The sequence below is a fragment of the Bubalus bubalis genome, chromosome 4 (assembly GCF_019923935.1).
Source record: "Bubalus bubalis isolate 160015118507 breed Murrah chromosome 4, NDDB_SH_1, whole genome shotgun sequence".
Taxonomy (NCBI): Eukaryota; Metazoa; Chordata; class Mammalia; order Artiodactyla; family Bovidae; genus Bubalus; species Bubalus bubalis.
In genome coordinates this window covers 44,385,783-44,403,280 of record NC_059160.1, presented here as the reverse complement: position 1 = coordinate 44,403,280, position 17,498 = coordinate 44,385,783, and the positions used below count along the sequence as shown (strand labels likewise).

General features: G+C 55.0%; 2 protein-coding genes across 5 annotated transcripts; one reads left to right on the top strand and one right to left on the bottom strand.

Annotated features, from left to right (window-relative positions):
- Window positions 1–388: 388 nt before the first annotated feature.
- Window positions 389–7,705, bottom strand: TST (thiosulfate sulfurtransferase). Of its 2 annotated transcripts, none has more exons than XM_006056985.4 (3): window positions 7,498–7,705; window positions 6,218–6,833; window positions 389–859 (listed from the first exon to the last, which is right to left on the bottom strand). In XM_006056985.4, exons 2-3 carry the CDS (start codon window positions 6,810–6,812, stop codon window positions 561–563), a joined length of 894 nt encoding a protein of 297 aa, XP_006057047.1. In that variant the 5' UTR covers window positions 6,813–6,833; window positions 7,498–7,705; the 3' UTR covers window positions 389–560. The 2 variants fall into 2 exon arrangements, with proteins under 2 accessions (XP_006057047.1, XP_006057048.1); XM_006056986.3 differs by lacking the exon at window positions 7,498–7,705 and adding an exon at window positions 7,280–7,408.
- Window positions 7,706–7,732: 27 nt separating this feature from the next.
- Window positions 7,733–17,359, top strand: MPST (mercaptopyruvate sulfurtransferase). 3 transcript variants are annotated; one of them, XM_006056983.4, is made up of 3 exons: window positions 7,733–7,864; window positions 13,212–13,833; window positions 16,784–17,359. In XM_006056983.4, exons 2-3 carry the CDS (start codon window positions 13,239–13,241, stop codon window positions 17,080–17,082), a joined length of 894 nt encoding a protein of 297 aa, XP_006057045.2. In that variant the 5' UTR covers window positions 7,733–7,864; window positions 13,212–13,238; the 3' UTR covers window positions 17,083–17,359. The 3 variants fall into 3 exon arrangements, with proteins under 3 accessions (XP_006057045.2, XP_006057044.2, XP_006057046.2); XM_006056982.4 differs by having other exon boundaries at window positions 7,826–7,960; XM_006056984.4 differs by lacking the exon at window positions 7,733–7,864 and adding an exon at window positions 8,200–8,355.
- Window positions 17,360–17,498: the final 139 nt, after the last annotated feature.

Here is a 17,498-nt window from a genome sequence, read left to right as displayed (position 1 = left end):
GTGGGAAACCTCTCTGAACACTCATTTCAAGTGGAAGACCAATTGTCTTCTCTTCTGCCCTCTCTGAACACTCATTTCAAGTGGATGACCAGTTGTCTTCTCTTCTACCCTCTCCTCCCAGAGGGCTGGACCCACAGTACGAAGGGGTGGCCCCAGAAAGCCTGGATCTCACCCTCTTTCTGGCTTACTGATGCCCTTTCCAGGTAAGGGCCTGGTGTGCTCCATCTGACAGGCATCAACAGGCAACTTCTTTTGCCAAAACTAAATAATAAAGTGGTATCCCCAGTGTGGGGGCTGCTGTGAAGTTTCCTTCCTTGGTAGGTTCTAAGGAATTTGAAAGAGAAATACAGGGCAAGGACGGAACCAAAGAGAAAGAGGCAGACACAGCTCCTTGAGAAGGCCAAGTTTATTCCAGTGTTGTTGGGGAAAGGAGCACTCTACACATTAATTCTAAAAACTTGTCCATTTCCTTGGCTGAGGAGGCAAAGATTAGCTGCAGGCCATGCTGGATCACTCTACCAGCAGGAGTAGGGCAGGGCAAGGGGAGAAGAGGCCACCACTCAGGCCTTCCCACCTTTCCCCTGGGACACCCGGGTCTCTGGGGGGGCCCGGTGGAACCACTCAAACCAGGAGCCATCGTAGATGGCCACATCGGGCTTGCCACAGAGGTAAGCAGCCAGGGCAATGTGGCAGGCGCTGACACCCTTCCGGCATGTGGCAATGAGGGGCTTTGCGAGGTCCACCTTCTTGGCCTCGAACATGGCACGGAGCTCCTCCGGGCTCTTTTCAAAGCCATCCTCCGTCAGGAAGTTCATGAAAGGCATGTTGACCGAGCCTCGGATGTGGCCCGAGTCCAGTCCTGGGCAAAGGCAGAGGACAGGACAGGGTTAGGAGCAGCACAGGGGGTGGGGGCGAGTGGGCCTGGAGGTCAGAATCAACCATGGTTATGAGAACAGAGAGCTTTGCAAACAAACAATAACGTCCTTGCCTTTCTCAGAGCTCAGTTTATTCCAGCCCTGGCTACATCCAATGCTCATGACCACCACCCCCACCCCCCATCAAATCTACCTGATATGTTCTACCTGCTTGAGAGGACAGGCTGTACTATCTACTAACCTTTACCTTAGGCAAATTGCTTCACCTCTCTGAACCTCAGTTTTCTCATCTGTCAAATGGGCTCAGTGTTACATTCCTATATTATAGGGCTGTGGAGACGAGTAAATGGGATGAGGAATGCAAATGCTATGGGGAGTACTAATTGCTAAGAACACTGGGTGAAGGGGAGACACAGACCACGCTCTCAGGGAGATTACAGTCTAGCAAGGAAAATAGAGGTTAAATACATAACCAGGATTCACTAAATATAACGTCGCTCTATTTTACAGATGAGTACACTGAGGCTTGACAAAGTGAAAAGACTAGCCTGAGGCAACACAGCGAGGTAAAGGCTGGGCCAGGATTGTGCCGAGTCTCCTGGTTTTCTTGTTAAGCCCACAATGTGTAAAGAGCCTGTGATCCGTTATTAGACGGAAGTTCAAATCCCAGCTCTGCCACTTACGGAGGGGTGACCTTAAGCAGAGGAGAGGCCCCACCTCTGTGAGCCTCAGTGTCCCCATGGGTAATGTGGGAAGGACTGCTGTAAAGGGTAAAGCACCGACTACCTCAGTCAGCCCACCACCCTCAGGTGCTGCTGCTTCTCCATCACTTTCCCACCTACCCTGGGGGGCAGGTGAGAGTGAGGGCCCTGTGGTTCCTTGAGGACCTTCCTAGCAACCCTGAGAGGCTTTGACAGAAGCAGAATGGGGTTTTAGGCTAGCTCCAGGGTCTATTCCAGAAACTTCTCTACACCTAGTTAGGCCCCTCGGCCAAGTCTGGGCTTCAGAATAGCCATGATGTGGGGCAAATGGAACCGGGCCATGGCTGAGCTGGTGCCATGTGCAAGGCCAAGGCCAAGTCCACGGTCCAGCCTCCAGCATGGCCCTGGTCACTCCTCTTCCTCAAGTGCCCCACACCATGGCAGACTAGAGTGCCCACTGGGAGTGGGGCCTCCTTGTCTCCCACAGTCCCTGCTTAACCCAGACTGTGGGGCAGGACCAGGTGGGCAGCAGTGTGAGAGAGAGATCTGATCAGGGTAACCAGGGCACATCCTGGGGCAGTGTGAAGGCAGCTGTGCCCTGTATGTCTGAGCCTCAGTTTTCCACCTGGGAAATGGGGAGATAACCACACCTATCTCACAGGCTTGTGGGGAAGTCAGCTTCAGCAGATAAAAGCCCTTAACCACCTGGGCACCCAGGAGGTGGGCAATCATGCCAACAGTGTCCCATTCTCCTCACCTCAAGGCCAAAGAGAATTTGAAATTCGTTGGCCCAGTCAAGAGTTCCTTTGGTTGACTATAGAGGTCCTGACTTCTTATAGTGATTTATGGGTTGAGTATTCTTGCCTGGGAAATTCCAAGGACAGAGGAGCCTGGAGGGCTACAGTAAATGGGGTTGCAAAGAGTCACGACTGAGCGACTAACACTTTATTCCTGTTGTGATTTCATCCTTTTGTCTGGAAATTTTGATCGGAGATCTGATGTGAACTGACCCTACTGATGAGGAACAATTGGTCTGTTGGCTTCAAGGGTGTTCTTTTCCAAGAAACCAACTTAAAATGTCTCAGAGAGCTCCCTGGTAGCCTAGTGGTTAGGATTCTGGGCTTTAATTGCTGGGGCCCTGGTCAGGGAACTGAACTCCCATGCAGGCACAAAAGAAAAAAGGTTCAGTACCCAGGCAGTGGGCTGGATGAAGTGCATTAAAAAACACCAGCATTTATTGAGTCCTGAACGCTGTTTTGTTTCTTTCCACCCATCCCTGATGAAACAGCTTTATTGTTTTTTTCTAATTACAGAAAAGGCACCTCTTCTGAGTGAAAAAGTGGCGGTAGTATGGGTGGAGGGGGTGTTCTGTAGACTCTGACTCTGCACCCTGGGCAAGCCTCAGGAGTTGGAGGCCCTCCCTTTCGGCCAGCCAGTGCTCAGGGCCTGTCCGAGGAATTTAAATGAGCAGAAACTGGCCGCCTGCGTAGGGGGAGGGCTGGGATGAACTTGGCCGGAGAACCTGGGAGACCAGCCAACTAGGGAAAAGGCACCTTGCACCCAGGGGCAAGAACTCCTGCTGTTCCTCCAAGCCCAGCATCAGCTGCAGGCTTGTGGCTCTCCTCTCCCCAGCCACCATGCCAAACCTCTGGAATTAGGCACCCCGACGGCTTATCTGAAGAACTTTTCCTCTGTCCACACATTACCATACAGATGGGCCTCCTGGCACTAACGGGGGGCCCAGGCTCAGAAAGGTGAGGTAACTTGCCCCATGACACACAGCACAGGTGTGATGTGCACTCAGGTGTGTCTGACCTCAAAGCCTGTGTACTCTGACTACCCTGAGCCTTCCTAGAAAGAGCGGCTGAGGCAGGCTGAGATGACCTCTCGTGATGACCAGTTCAGAGGTCTGGGATTTGGTATTCCAACTTTGGCCAAGAAGATGGTGGTCGAGTTGGCAAGTTAGCATCCCACAGGTCACTGATAGGTGTGGTCTTTCAAGGCCAGGAAAACCTGAGTAACTCTTTCTTGCTTTCCTCCTAAAGATACCAAGGAACCCAGTGCAGGCAGCCCCCAGCCCTGCCTGCTGGGAGTCAACTTGGTACCGCCTACCCCTTCCTACCCCAATCCGCAGCCCTGGGAAGACACACAGGCAGAAATCACATGACCCCATGAAGCAATATGAAGCAACGCTTGGGAGCTGTGACCACCCCATGCTTGTTGACACAGCAGCGGCCTTGGGAAATAACCCCACTTTGATCCTGTGACTGGGATCGAGTTTTGGCCTCAGTGTCTCGCTGCAGAAGTTTCTGCTTCCTTTCCCTACCTGCAAAGGGGGACCACTTGGAACCCCCATCTGCCTCCCTTGCTTGGCTGCTGTAGTTGCCCAGGGGAGAATGTATATAAAGGGTCCTGGAAATAACAGTAAGCATTAAGGGGTCAATATTCTCCCTCTTGACCCTCATGGACCCCACTTCCAAGCAGACGGGAGGAAAAGAGAATAAGGTTTATAAAGATACTGAGCTGGATCAACTCCCACCTCCCACCTTTCCCTAAGGCTCCTCCTATAAGGTGAGCGATGGTGTTCAATAGGAGGGTTCAGAGGTGAAGGGAGAGGCCTGAGGCCACACCTAGGTCCCACACAAAGATGTAAACTCAGGTCTGTCTGACTCACTTTTCTCCTCTTACAAACAGGACCAAAGGCACTGGGAGCACATAACTGAGGCCAGGTGGGAGGTTGCTTGCTTGAAATGGGCAGAAAGTGGCTATGGGGTTTCTAAGGCCCTGCTTCCAGCTCCTCTTGGGGGTCATTCCTTCCAGGGACACCCAGGGCCTGCCACCCATACTCCCCTGGGTATTATATCTGGGTGGCTGAGCCCACGGGGTGCCTTCCTGATCCCATGAGCTCAGCAGAGCCTCATGTGCCTAATGTCTTGTATAGGAGGCCAGCAAACCCTCTTAGGCTTTACAGACAGCTCCAGGCTTTGTACTTTTCTTCATCCTTCTCAAAGTAGCTTTCTAGCCATTGCTGTGTTTAATAAATACATAGCCAGGGGGGTAGGGCTGGCATTACTCTTTTCATTTTATAAGGGAACTCAGAGAGGCTGAGCAATGAACTGATTGAGGTCCCAGTATAAAGGAGGAGCAGGATTCAAACTGGGGCCTGTGCTCCCTGGTCTCCAGATGGGAACTGGAGGGGAGAAGCTGGCTACAAGAGAGGAGCCAGGGACTTTAGAATCAGGGGCTTGCAGGAGGTCCTACCTGCAGCAGCTGGCTTTAACCCCCTCTCTCAGACTTAGTTTCCTCATTTCTAAAATGGGAGAACGGAGGCCGAATCTGGCATCTCTACGCCCTCTGCTCATTTATTCTGTTTGCTTCAGGGCAAGCTGGGGGATAGCTAGAGAAACAATTTCACCTCTCCTCCCTGCAGTGGCATCTCAAGTGCCAAGGAGTGGAAGGTGACTTGAACCAAGGCCAGGAGGGGGCTGCAGGAGCTGGTGCCAGGAGCTAAACAAACTTGAATCTTCAACTTCAGACCTTCATAGAGCAAGCCAATCAGGAAAAACACAGTCCTGGAGAAAGCCACGGCAGGGAGGGCAGAGACCTGTGCCTTTTTAGTTCTGCCTCCAGCTACCCAAGTGGCCTTGACCCACCCCTTCCTCTGTGTACCACAGCCTCCCCTCTGACTGGAGAGGTGACCTTTCATACCCTCCAGTTCTAAGAGTGTTGGAATGGCTTTCACAATGCTCTCCACAGAGGCACAGAAAGGAAGAGACTTTTCAACAAGTTAGTCCAAATGTTGCATAGGAGGTGGATTCCACAGAGGTTTCCTGAGGACAGTGCTGCAGCACCCCCGGGGCCATCCCGCACCCTGAGAGCAGTGAGGTCGCAGCCACCAGAGGTGTCCAGGAGAGGTGATGGCAAGACCTCTGTGGTCCTGTTAGGAGGTTCTAGAATGCAGTTCTGAGATTCCCCCCACCCCAACTTCCACCAGTGTAGAACCCTCCCTCTTTGTCTGCAGAAGGGGACTCATGAGCCATATCCTTGGAGATGCCTAGCGAAGGGGCTCCCTGCTGGCCCCAGGAGTTGAGGGTGGAGCAGGATGGTGGTGCACCCTGGCTTGAAACTAGGCAGCACTGGGTTCAAATCTGGACTCTGCCACTGAGCTGAGCAAGCAACCTAAGGAAGGTCAGGGGGTCTAGGAGAGCTGCAGGAGGGAGGGGGTGCTGGGGAACAGCACTGTTCATGTTGCTAAGAATTTCTGAAGACCTTGAGGGGTCCTGAGGAGACTTCTGTACAGTGATGCTTGTGTGGCTCATGGACGCTGTTGAGCATGTTGGGGAGCTAGTGAGTGGGCATGGATGCGCGTGGATATGTTGTCAGTTACCTACTGATGCCACTCCACACAGATGCTCGGTTGTGCCTTAGCATGTGGCTACGGGAAAGCATGTGTCTGTTCCCGTGCATCATAGCTGGAAAAACCTTTACGTTGGGCTCTCCCTTTTCATTTTACAGATGGAAAGACTGAGGCCCTCCTGGGGGCTGCTGAGGGCAAAACCTGGAGAGGGTCCCAGATATCCTACTCCCCATCTCTCCATAAGCATTGCTCCCCAGGGACCATCCCCCCATGGGGACACCTACCTACTGCATCTGGCTCCGGCTGTGTGCCCAGGTACCGCCCTTGGGCCCGTGAATCCACCAGCTGGAACCTCTTTGATTCGAGGTTCTCCAGCACCTGCTCGTAGGTCTTGAGCAGGGAGCGGTTCAGCGTGGCTTTGAAGATGGCTGGCTCTGGGCGTGAGGGCTCAGATGTCACCGGGTGGCCCTCCTTCAGCCAGTTCCGGAAGCCACCATTGAGCACGGACACGGTGCGGTGGCCAAACACACGGAACATCCACCAGACCCGCGGCGCATAGAAGCTGCCCAGGTCGTCACCATCGTACACCACCACATGCGTGTCGTTGCTGATGCCCAGGCTGCCCACGTAGTCAGCGAAGCCCGCCTCGCTGGGCAGCATCACCTCGTAAGGCGAGGCCTTGTCCCGACACTCCTCTATGTCAAAAAAGGAGGCGCCGGGCACATGGCGCTCCAGGTATTCCTTGCGGGCCTCGCGGGTGCCCGGAGAGTACCAGGACGCATCCAGCACCCGAAGGCCAGGGCCCACCTTACCAGCCCGGACGGACTCCGCCAGCCACATGGTGGAGACCAGCGCCCGGTAGAGCACCTGATGAACCATGGTGTCAGCTCTCCGTGTCACCTGGCGCGGGTGGGAACCAGGAAAGAGATCGGCGTGAGGACCGTTCGTGCAGTGGGCTGGGGCCTGGGAGGAGGAGCTTTTTCCTCACTGCACTTCCCCAGGAGTGTCGTGTTTATGGCAACCCGGCAGGGTTGAGGTGTGCAGTGGGTTAGGTTTGCCGATTCCCTAGGGAAAGCCTGCTTCCGCCGCTCCCTGCACCCCCCGCCCGCGCAGAAGTGGGTGGAGCGAGAGGGCTGGGGATCGTGGAGCTGGCTGAGAGGGTGTCCGGCCTTAGAAGCTACTATCCTCTCCCTCAGGATCCTCCATGAGTAGCGAAAAGATGTCTGGGAGGAGAATGCATCTTGGGCTTAGAGACCCCTTCCTGGGAGCGTAGGGGAGTGGGCACATGGAACACTGTCCGCTGGAGGCCCGCAGCCGCCCTCACCCACGCCTCTCGCCTTGCAAACCTTCCTGCAGTCTCTCAGCAACCTGGGGTCGCCCGCCTCCTAAATGCCCGCGTCCGGCCCAGCCTGGTGTCCTCTGCCCGAGTTGGGTCCAGGGTTCCCGGGGCACCCCCGCCCCGCTCTCGCCACCGGGACCCTCCCCAGGGTCGCAGGTGGTTTGGCCGGCGGCCCAATCCCGAGCGGCCCGGGCGCATACCGCAGCCCCACCCCGCCGCACTCACTCGCCCTCGCCGCCGCCTGCCACTGCCCGCTGGAGAAGTTGGCAGGTTCAAACCCGGAGCCCGCAACTCCTCGGCCGGCCCACACCATCGCGCGGCCTCCCGCGGGGGGGATCGCGCGCCGCCCGCCACTCCATGCGCTCCGGCCCCGCGCCGCGCCCGCCCCGGGCCAGTCCCCGGACTTTCGGCGCCTCTCGAACCCGCGGGGACCAGGTGAGGAAACCGGACGGCAGGCGGGGCTGCGCGGGGCGGGGCTCGGTGGCGCGGGCTTCCCCCCACGGCCCGGCCAGTGGAAGGTGCCGGCAGCCTAGGCTCCCAGTGGCCCGGGCGGTGGGCTGTGCCGGAGTCTCCTCCCTTTCGCCCGAAGCAGGTTAGTGGTGGGAGGAGGGTACTGCTGAGGGCTCGGGGAGGGGGCTCTCTGCGCGAGGTCATGGCCGAACCCGGAAGCCGGGAGCCCGAGACTCCGGTAACTGCTGCTGTGTGGTTCTTGCCTTTCCTTAGGGGGAGCCCGATCGTCGGGGTGCGCAGAGTGGGGCTCCCCCGAGAGGCCTGAGCAGAGCAAGGGGCCGTAGTCTAGGAGGGAAGAAGCACCCCTTCCGTAGTCTAGGAGGGAAGGACGGCTGTCCGCGGCTGCTGGGGGGCGGCCCAGGCTGTCCGCGGCTGCTGGGGGGCGGCCCCCTGGGCGGGGGCGGGGTAAGGGCAGGGGGAGGGGGTTGTCACCTGGTGACAGGGGGGAGGACTAATAAATCCTGACCAAGAGGCCAGGAAGAGGAGGCCAACTGACCCACAGGCTCCAGGAGGACGAACTGGCAAAGAACTTGCTGGAGTGAAACGAAACTAACATTTGTCAAGGCCTGCTTGGTGAGGCACTTTACTGGGGACTCCTATGGCTGTCACTTAACTTCCCATAACAACCCTGGGAGTAGGCCAGAAACTTCTTTAAAGACTTGGAAAAAAGTTGCCCAGGGGCTCGCGGTGACATTGAGGCCAGGCCATTTGTTAATCCTGGGTCTGAAGCCCACATGGCAGAGGCTGCTTTTGTTTACTTGCTCATCCCTGAAGTCACATATTTTTTTAAAAAAACTGCCTTTGTCCTTAACCTATTTCATTATAAGTGTATATAATTTAATTTTTAATAATGGCTGTGTTTAACAACCAGTTGGCTTAATTCCTGAAAATCTAACAATTACTTCTTGCAAGCTATTGGGACACCCCTACCCACCCCTACTCAGTTTTTGTATATGCTATTATGTATGCTTGGAGTGCTTTTTTCATCCCCCTTGGAAAAAAATTCTTTTTATGCTGAAACAATGATAGTCTCACAGAAAGTTGTAAAATTCATACTTTGATAAGCATTTACCCAGGGAATTCTCTGAGCTTTGTGCTTTGCAGTCAAGGGAGAGAGGGGGCCAGGAAGTACAATACCAGGGAAGCCCTTGTAGAAGGTCGAGTCTGACTGGACCCTGCTATTCCAGGGCCCATCCCCGACGGCAGCCTGGTGCTTACACCTCCCCTAGCACAGTGTGTACCTGGGAGACGGGCCTGGGGCTGTCCTGATTGTCTGGGGGTCCTTGACTCCCAGAGCAGCCCCACCTACAGCCATCCAGGCCTGCCCAAGCACATTGGGACCTGGTCCACACCCTTCAGTGACACACATGGCCTGCTCTCCCAAAACCTCCTCTACCTCCTATAGTCCTTAATGGGAACTGCCAATCCAGCATAGGGAGTGTGTGTGTGTGTGTGTGTGTGGCAGGATGACCTCAGACCTCTGAAGTCCCGATTCTAGACTTGCTGATGATGGATCAGAGGCCACCCATGAGAGTAACTTTGAAGAAATTATGGGATTTTTATGAGCTGTCTTTAATGATTATTAAAACCAGCCATATGCAGGGCATTATGGTGGCGCTTTGATGTTCACTGGGGCTTCCCTGCTGGCTCAGTCAATAAAGAATCTGCCTGCAATGCAGGAGACCGGATCCCTGGATCAGGAAGATCCCCTGGAGAAGGAAATGGCAACCCACTCCATTATTCTTGCATGGAGAATTCCATGGACAGAGGAGCCTAATGGCTAAAGTCCATGGGGCCACAAAGAGTCGGACATGACTAACACTTGATGTTCATTATTTAATTTTCACCATTAAGAGGTGAAGATTGGAAGCTCAATTATAAGAAATGGAAATGGTTCTGGGCCCCTCACATGCCTGCTCAGCACATACCTGGTTAAGAGGGGCATGGGACTGGCACTGACTTTGGAGGGGCTCTGGCTCCCAAGTCAGCATTCTTTCCACTCTAAATAGATCCCTGTGGAAAAAACCAAGGAACCTCAAGAATGAGGAGTGGGGAGGGGCTGCTGTGGTTCTCAATGGGGTCTTCAGGTAGTTCAGTTCATTTCAGTTGCTCAGTCATATCTGACTCTTTGCAACCCCATGAACCCCAGCATGCCAGGCCTCCCTGTCCATCACCAACTCCTGGAGTTTACCCAAACTCATGTCCATTAAGTCGGTGATGCCATCTAACCATCTCATCCTCTCTTTTCCCCTTCTCCTCCTGCCTTCAATCTTTCCCAACATCAGGGTCTTTTCAAATGAGTCAGCCCTTCACATCAGGTGGCCAAAATATTGGAGTTTCAGCTTCAACATCAGTCCTTCCACTGAACACGCAGGACTGATTTCCTTTAGGATGGACTGGTTGGATCTCCTTGCAGTCCAAGGAACTCTCAAGAGTCTTCTCCAAGGTAGAGGCCTGCTGAATCCCTCAACATAACCTAGTGCAATGTAACCCACAGGCACTGCGATCACTCCTTAGCCAAAGCCTCTGGCAGCCTCACCCTGAACATGTCAAATCAGCTTGGATTTTCCCTTCCTCCCACCGTCACACCTCTAGTATGCCCCCTCTGCTCCCACTGAACTCCAAACTTTCTGCAATTATGTTGTGTCTCTTTTCTTTTTGGCAGCACTGGGTCTTCGTTGCTGCATGCAGGTTTTCTCCAATTGCAGCAAGCGGGGGCTGTTCTTTGTTGTGCTCAGGCTTCTCACTGTGGTGACTTCTCTTGTTGCCGAGCACCATCTCTGGGGCATGCAGGATTCAGCAGATGCAGCACTCAGGCTCAGGAGTGTGGCTCGTGGGCTCTAGAGCACAGGCTCAGTAGTTGCGGTGCACCGGCTTAGTTGCCCTGCAGCATGAGCATGTGGGATTTCTCTAGACATGGGATTGAACCCGTGTCCCCTGCATCAGCAGGCAGAGTCTTAACCACAGGACTACCAGGGAAGTCCTGCAATTACATTCTCTTGAGCAGGCCTGTGGCCGCTAACTCCCAGGGCCTGGTCACATGGGTAGCATGGTTCCTAAAAGCCAGGCTGCACCGAGACTGAGGGAGGGACTGGGCACCAGCTATCACACTGTGGACACACGAGGCCCTGGTCATCATTGACCTTCAGGCTGGGAAACTTTAGCCTCAGAAGTTACAACCCAATTGTACATCTTGAGGCTGCCCCTGACCAGCTCTGTGACTATGCTATGCTAAGTCACTTCAGTCGTCGACTCTGTGCGACCCCATAGACGGCAGCCCACCAGGCTCCCCGTCCCTGGGATTCTCCAGGCAAGAATGCTGGAGTGGGTTGCCATTTCCTTCTCCAATGCATGAAAGTGAAAAGTGCAAGTGAAGTCTCTCAGTTGTGTCTGATTCTTAGCGACCCCATGGACTGCAGCCCACCAGGCTCCTCTGTCCTTGGGATTTTCCAGGCAAGAGCACTGGAGTGGGGTGCCATTGCCTTCTCCAAGCTCTGTGACTAGGGCAAGGCATTTTTATCTCTAACCACCAGTGGTCTCATTCAGAAACAGGCAGCCCCACCTAGTGACTGCTGAAGGCTGTGTTACTTAGTACATGGCCTGCAGGGGCACTCCACAAAATGCTCCATTCTCTACCCACCCCTTTCCCCTTGGTGGCAGGGCTGCTTGGCATGGATGCAAGGTTGCACCCTGCACTGGGGGGTACACAGCCAAGACGGTGGGTGGGGCTGACCTGTAGCTCGAACTCCACTCACCCAGCCACGTGCTCTGGTGGAGACTGTGCCTCTGCCTGGCAGAAGGGGCACCTTTCTCTAACCTGCCCAAAGGTACCTAGGGTGTCCATGCATTTGGAGCCTGGCCCTGGAAGGCTGTGAGCTGACTTGTCATGGTGGGCTGGTAAACTGCTATACTCAGAACTGCTGGCCTGCAAGGGAGAGAAGAGGGTGAGGAGTGAGGCCCTAATCGCTGTTTCCAGAGAGGAAGAAAGGTAGCCGCTCAGTTGTGTCCAACTCTTTGTGATCCCATGGACCCAGAGGAGCCCACCAGACTCCTCTGTCTGTGGAATTCTCCAGACAAACATATTGGAGTGGGTTGACATTTCCTTCTCCAGAGGATCTTCCCCAGGAGATTGAACCCCAGTCTCCTGCATTGCAGGCCAGGAAAGCCCCAAGAGAGGAGTCTCAAAGAGTGAAATCAGACTTTGCTGAACTGCCTGGCAGTTGCTGTGAAGCCTGGCACCACCACCACTTCTTAGCTGTTGACCCTTGGTCTTTTTTTTTTTTTTAAGTGCAGTCGCTCAGTCGTGTCCGACTCTTTGCTACCCCATGGACTGTAGCCCACCAGGCTCCTCCATCCATGGGGTTCTCCAGGCAAGAATACTGGAGTGACCCTTGGTCTTTAGTGCACTTCTGTGAACTTCAGTGTCCCCTCCAGGAAACAAGGAGAAGAATACAAACCTTCTTGTGGTTACTCATATAACAAATAATTGAGAGCCTACCCTGTGTCCTGTAGTGTTGTAAGGTGTTGTGAAGATTAAAGCACACATAGGGATGAGATGGTTGGATGGTATCACCAACTCAGTGGACATGAGTTTGAGCAAGCTCTGAGAGTTGGTGATGGACAGGGAAGCCTGGCGTGCTGCAGTCCATGGGGTCTCAAAGAGTCGGACAAGACTGAGTGAGCTGAACTGAAGGAGGATTAATTAACTAATTCCAGTTGCTAGACCTCTGAGGCTGTTTATTGTAAATGTTTGATGAATGGGTGAATTTCACCAGGGATCTTGGTTGATTGCAAGCAAAGCTGAGCTGCACCTTAGGGAAGGGCTAAGAATTTGCCCCTACTTGCCTTAAAGTGCCAGGAGCTTGCGTTCTAAGTCACTTCAGTCCTGTCCAACTCTGCGACCCTATGTATGGACTGTAGTCCACCAGGCTTCTCTGTCCATGGGATTCTGCAGGCAAGAGTCCTGGAATGGGTTGCCATGCTCTTCTCCAGGGGATCTTGCCAAACCAGGGATAGAACTCAAGTCTGTTATGTCTCCTGCATTGGCAGGTGGGTTCTTTACCACTAGGGCCACCTGGGAAGCCAGCAGGGCCTTCTCCTAATTGGGCTCTCTCCCTATCCACCCCACCTCAAGCAGTGGTGAGAGCCATCGCCTTGCCCCCTCTAAGGGGTCATGGTCATTCTGAGATTGCTCTGTGTATATATCCCAGGCTTAGCAGGGCAAGGGAGGGGAGGCTCCCGGTGATCTAAGTCTGTATCTTGGGTTTACCACCACTGGTTTTTCGTGTTCCCTGGACTCTGCCCTCCCTAAGCTCCACTGCGCCCTCCGGCCCTGGACCCGGCCCCCGCCCCAGGGGCACAGGCGTTTCCTGCCCCTGGGCCACTGGCCTCTTCCTTAATACCCTCCTGACCTCCTCCTTGTCGCGCAGGCCTGCAGCCCCAGTGTCACCGCCGCCATGGCCTCGAAGCAGCTCTTCCGCGCGCTTGTGTCAGCGCAGTGGGTGGCCGAGGCACTCCGGGCCCCACAGGCCGGGCAGCCCCTGCGGCTGCTCGATGCCTCATGGTACCTGGCCAAGCTGGGCCGCGACGCGCGCCGCGAGTTCGAGGAGCGCCACATCCCGGGCGCCGCCTTCTTTGACATCGACCAGTGCAGCGACCGCACGTCGCCCTATGACCACATGCTGCCCAGCGCGGCACACTTCTCAGAGTATGTGGGCCGCCTGGGCGTGGGCGCCGCCACCCACGTGGTGGTCTACGACGCCAGCGATCAGGGCCTCTACGCGGCGCCGCGAGTCTGGTGGATGTTCCGCGTCTTCGGCCACCGCACGGTATCTCTGCTCGACGGTGGCCTCCGCAACTGGCTGCGCCAGGGCTTCCCGCTGAGCTCAGGCAAGAGCCGTCCCGAGCCCGCCGAGTTCCACGCGGTGCTGGACCCCGCCTACATCAAGACGTACGAGGACATCAAGGAGAACCTTGAATCCCGGCGCTTCCAGGTGGTGGACGCCCGTGCCGCCGGCCGCTTCCGGGGCACGGAGCCTGAGCCCCGAGACGGTAACCAATGAGCGAAGCGCCCAGGAAGTCTCTGCCTGAGCACTTTCCTCGCCTCACTCTTGCCTTAAAGGGTGGGGTGGTGGGGGCCGGCTGAGATCCAGTTTCTAGTCATCTCACTGGGCTTTATTCTAAAGTGGAGGCAATAATATTTGCTCCCCCTCCACCCCCAAACTAGTTGGAAACCCAGAATGCCCTGTATAAATGTGAGAATCCAAACAGCCCCCTCCCAGTACTATGGATGGGGGTCACTGCCAAATGGGAGGAGGGGACAGGTCCAGTTGGGGGAAAGCCCCACATAGATGGTGCTTGATCAGATCTACCACCATCTCTGAGGGTGATGGAGCCAGGAAAGAGGAGAGAAAAAGTGGAGAATGAAAGTCGTCAGAGGGGCCAAAGGCTAGCAGAGAGCAGGACAGAGGAGCCTCAAGTAAGGAGAGAGATTGCTGCCCCAGATTGGAGCAGAAACTGAACAGAGGGTGGTTGCTGGCCTCGGCTGGGGCAGGGCCTCTCCCACATGGGCTGGGTTCCCCACGGAGTTCAACATCTGGCTGCTTCCTGAGATCTGGGGAGAGGCGGCCATTCTAAGGCTTCACATCCCCTTCTGTAAGGAGCAGGGTTGGGAAGGGGTCCCCACAAAGCAGGTGGATCCATAACCACTTTGGTGTGAGCTTTTTAATGATCTCACAAGAGGACTTCCCTGGTGGTGGTTTTTTAGCTGGTGAGTCATGTCTGACTCTCTTGTGACCCCATGGACTGTAGCCTATCAGGCTCCTCTGTCCCTGGGATCCTTCAGGCAAGAATATTGGAGGGGGGTTGCTGTTTCCTTCTTTCCCTGGTGGTCCAGTGGTTAAAAATCTGCCTTCCAATGCAGGGCACATGGGTTCGATCTCTGATAGGGGAACTAAGATCACACATGCTGCAGTGCAACTAAGCCTGAGCCACAACTAGAGAGCCTGTTCTCTTGCAACAAGAGAAGCCTGTGTGCTGCATCGAACACCCAGCACAGCCAAAAAGAAAAAGATCCCACAAGACGGGTGCTCTTCTCATACAGAAGGGGACATGGAGCCTTAGAAGGGCCACCTTTTCCCAGATCTCAGGAGGCAGCCAGGTGTTGAACTCCAGTGCCCACCTTTAACTGCACTGAACAACCAGTAATCCCCCAGTCATTTCTCTCATGTCTGCTTTGAGGAGGGCGCAGGGAACTTGCCTCTTCCTCTGGGAAGCTCTCCCTGAATGGATCCCTCTACCCCTGAATCAGGGCTGGCTGGAGCGTCTGTTTCTAGAGCAGCTTGGGCTCACCCTCTCCTAGCACTGTTAGGGTGATCTGAGGGCAAGGACCATCCATGCTCCCAGTGCGTCCTGAAGACTAACCCAGCAGCTGAATGGTGTCCAGAGAGGTTTTGTGAATTCACAAGGTCCCGACACAGGGAGCCCTGCAGAGCTGTGTAGACATGACTGTGGGAAACTGCTGATGGCCAAACTTTTTTGAACCTAAGTTAGTGGCAGTTTGAGATGGTCCAGCCTAATAGGGATGCCACCTTGAACCTGTGGGACCCTTCAGCTTAGCCCCTGGGTGGGGGTGGGGGTGATGGAGCAATGTAGGGCAGCGAGCCAGAGCCAGACCTGGGTTCAGAGCTCTCCCCAGGTTGCACTAGCCGTGTGACACCTGGCAGGTCACCTCGTCTCTGAACTGCAGCTTCTGCGTGGGTCAAGTCAGAGCAGAACATGGAGCTTAAAGGATGCAGTGAGGGTTAAATGAGAGCAAGTGTGTTAAGCACTTAGCTCTGTGTTTGCACATACAGGATGCACTTGAGAAACGGGAAGTGGGATAATTAACGTGTGCTTCCCTGGCTGTGGGTCTTTACAGGGGTGCTTAATGCTTACCTCCATTGTGCTTGCTCATTCATAAAATGGAAGATAAGGGTAAATGCCCAGCCAGCCTGTTGTCAAGGTGAACGAGCTGATGTGTATACAGGCTCCAGCTAAATCTGTGGAGAATATCAGCATCCCCATTGTCCCCCCTCCACAGCCTGAGACCCGGCCTGCTTGATGCCCTCTGCCTGAGATGCTCTCAACTTCTACTACCCAGTCCCTTCAACCTGGTTAAATCTTATTCAGCCTTCAGGGCTTAATCAGAGAAGCTTTCCCGCCCCTCCGCCTCCCAGGCAGTGGTTCCTGCTTGGCAGCAGAGGCTCTGGGGCCTCTCTGCTCCGACTAGCTTGGGCCAGTCTGTTCCATGTGCCTCTATTTCCTCGTCTGTACAAAAAGGAGAAAAGTAATTGCTTTCCCATAGTATTAGAGCAAGGATCAAAGGGAGAGATACAACTGAGGGGCTCTTAGCACAAAGTAAACCCTCAGTAAGGTCAGCTACAGTGATTCCTGTTACTGTGTATTACTGTTATTTACGATATGCAATATATCCCCATGCTACCCAAGAGGGCCTTTTAGTAACACCCATCATCCCTGGAGAAGGAAATGGCAACCCACTCCAGTATTCTTGCCTGGAGAATCCTATGGACAGAGGAGCCTGGCGGGCTACAGTCCATGGGGTTGCAGAACATTGGACGTGACTGAAGCTACTGAGCATGCACACACGCAAAATAATGAGTACGCCAGCATGCATTTACCTAGAGCTTCCTCTAATTGTCAGCACAGTCAGTCTTCAGGAAGCCTAGGGCAGAGTGTGGCTTCTGTGGAGTCTGAGTCCTGGGTTCAGAGCCCAGGCAGCAATTCACTAGATGTGTGACACTGGACAGTAGCAAACCTCAGCATCTCCTGCAAAACAGATTCCTGTACAGTGGCTGCCTGGGTTTCCTGCTTGTGCGGACTACCTGAGATGATGCTTAGAGGGTAGCGCCGTGGCTGCATGGAAAGTTCTCAGTCCCGCAGGGGCCATTCCTACCGCCCTTGTGCAAACGTTTGTTCCCTGCCTCCTGCTCTCCTGTTGCAGGCATCGAGCCCGGCCACATCCCCGGCACCATCAACATCCCGTTCACGGACTTCCTGACCGAGGACGGACTGGAGAAGAGCCCCGAGGAGATCCGCCACCTCTTCCAGGACAAGAAGGTGGACCTGTCCCTGCCCCTGGTGGCCACGTGTGGCTCCGGCGTCACAGCCTGCCATGTGGCCCTGGGCGCCTACCTCTGCGGCAAGCCGGATGTACCTATCTATGACGGCTCCTGGGTGGAGTGGTACATGCGTGCCCAACCTGAGGACATCATCTCTGAGGGCCGGGGGAAGACCCACTGAGGCATGGCAGGACACAGGAAACTTGGGTGACACCCAGCCAGCGGTACCCAGCCCAGTGGTTCCGACTCTGCTCTGACCAGGATAGTGTTTCTTCCTCCAACTCAGGTGGTACATGGGGCGACACCCCAGAGGCCAGGAACTCTGTGGACTTGTGGGCTCCCAGTGGAGGCAGCAGAGAAGGAGGCAGCGGGCACAGGGGGAGGGGAGTTGCCTTTGTGGGGCTGAACTGGAGCCCCACTTCCCTTCTGTTGAAGAAATAAAACAGTCAAGTGCTAAACCCTTCTGACTGCGGGGCTGCCTCAGCTCTCCTCCGCTCCTGGGCTGACGGCTCCAGCATGCCCAGCTCGGGAGCTCCATGGAGCCAGAGCATCTTGAGAACCGTGTCCCTTCTGCTTTCTGAGTGGTGCTGGGGCCCC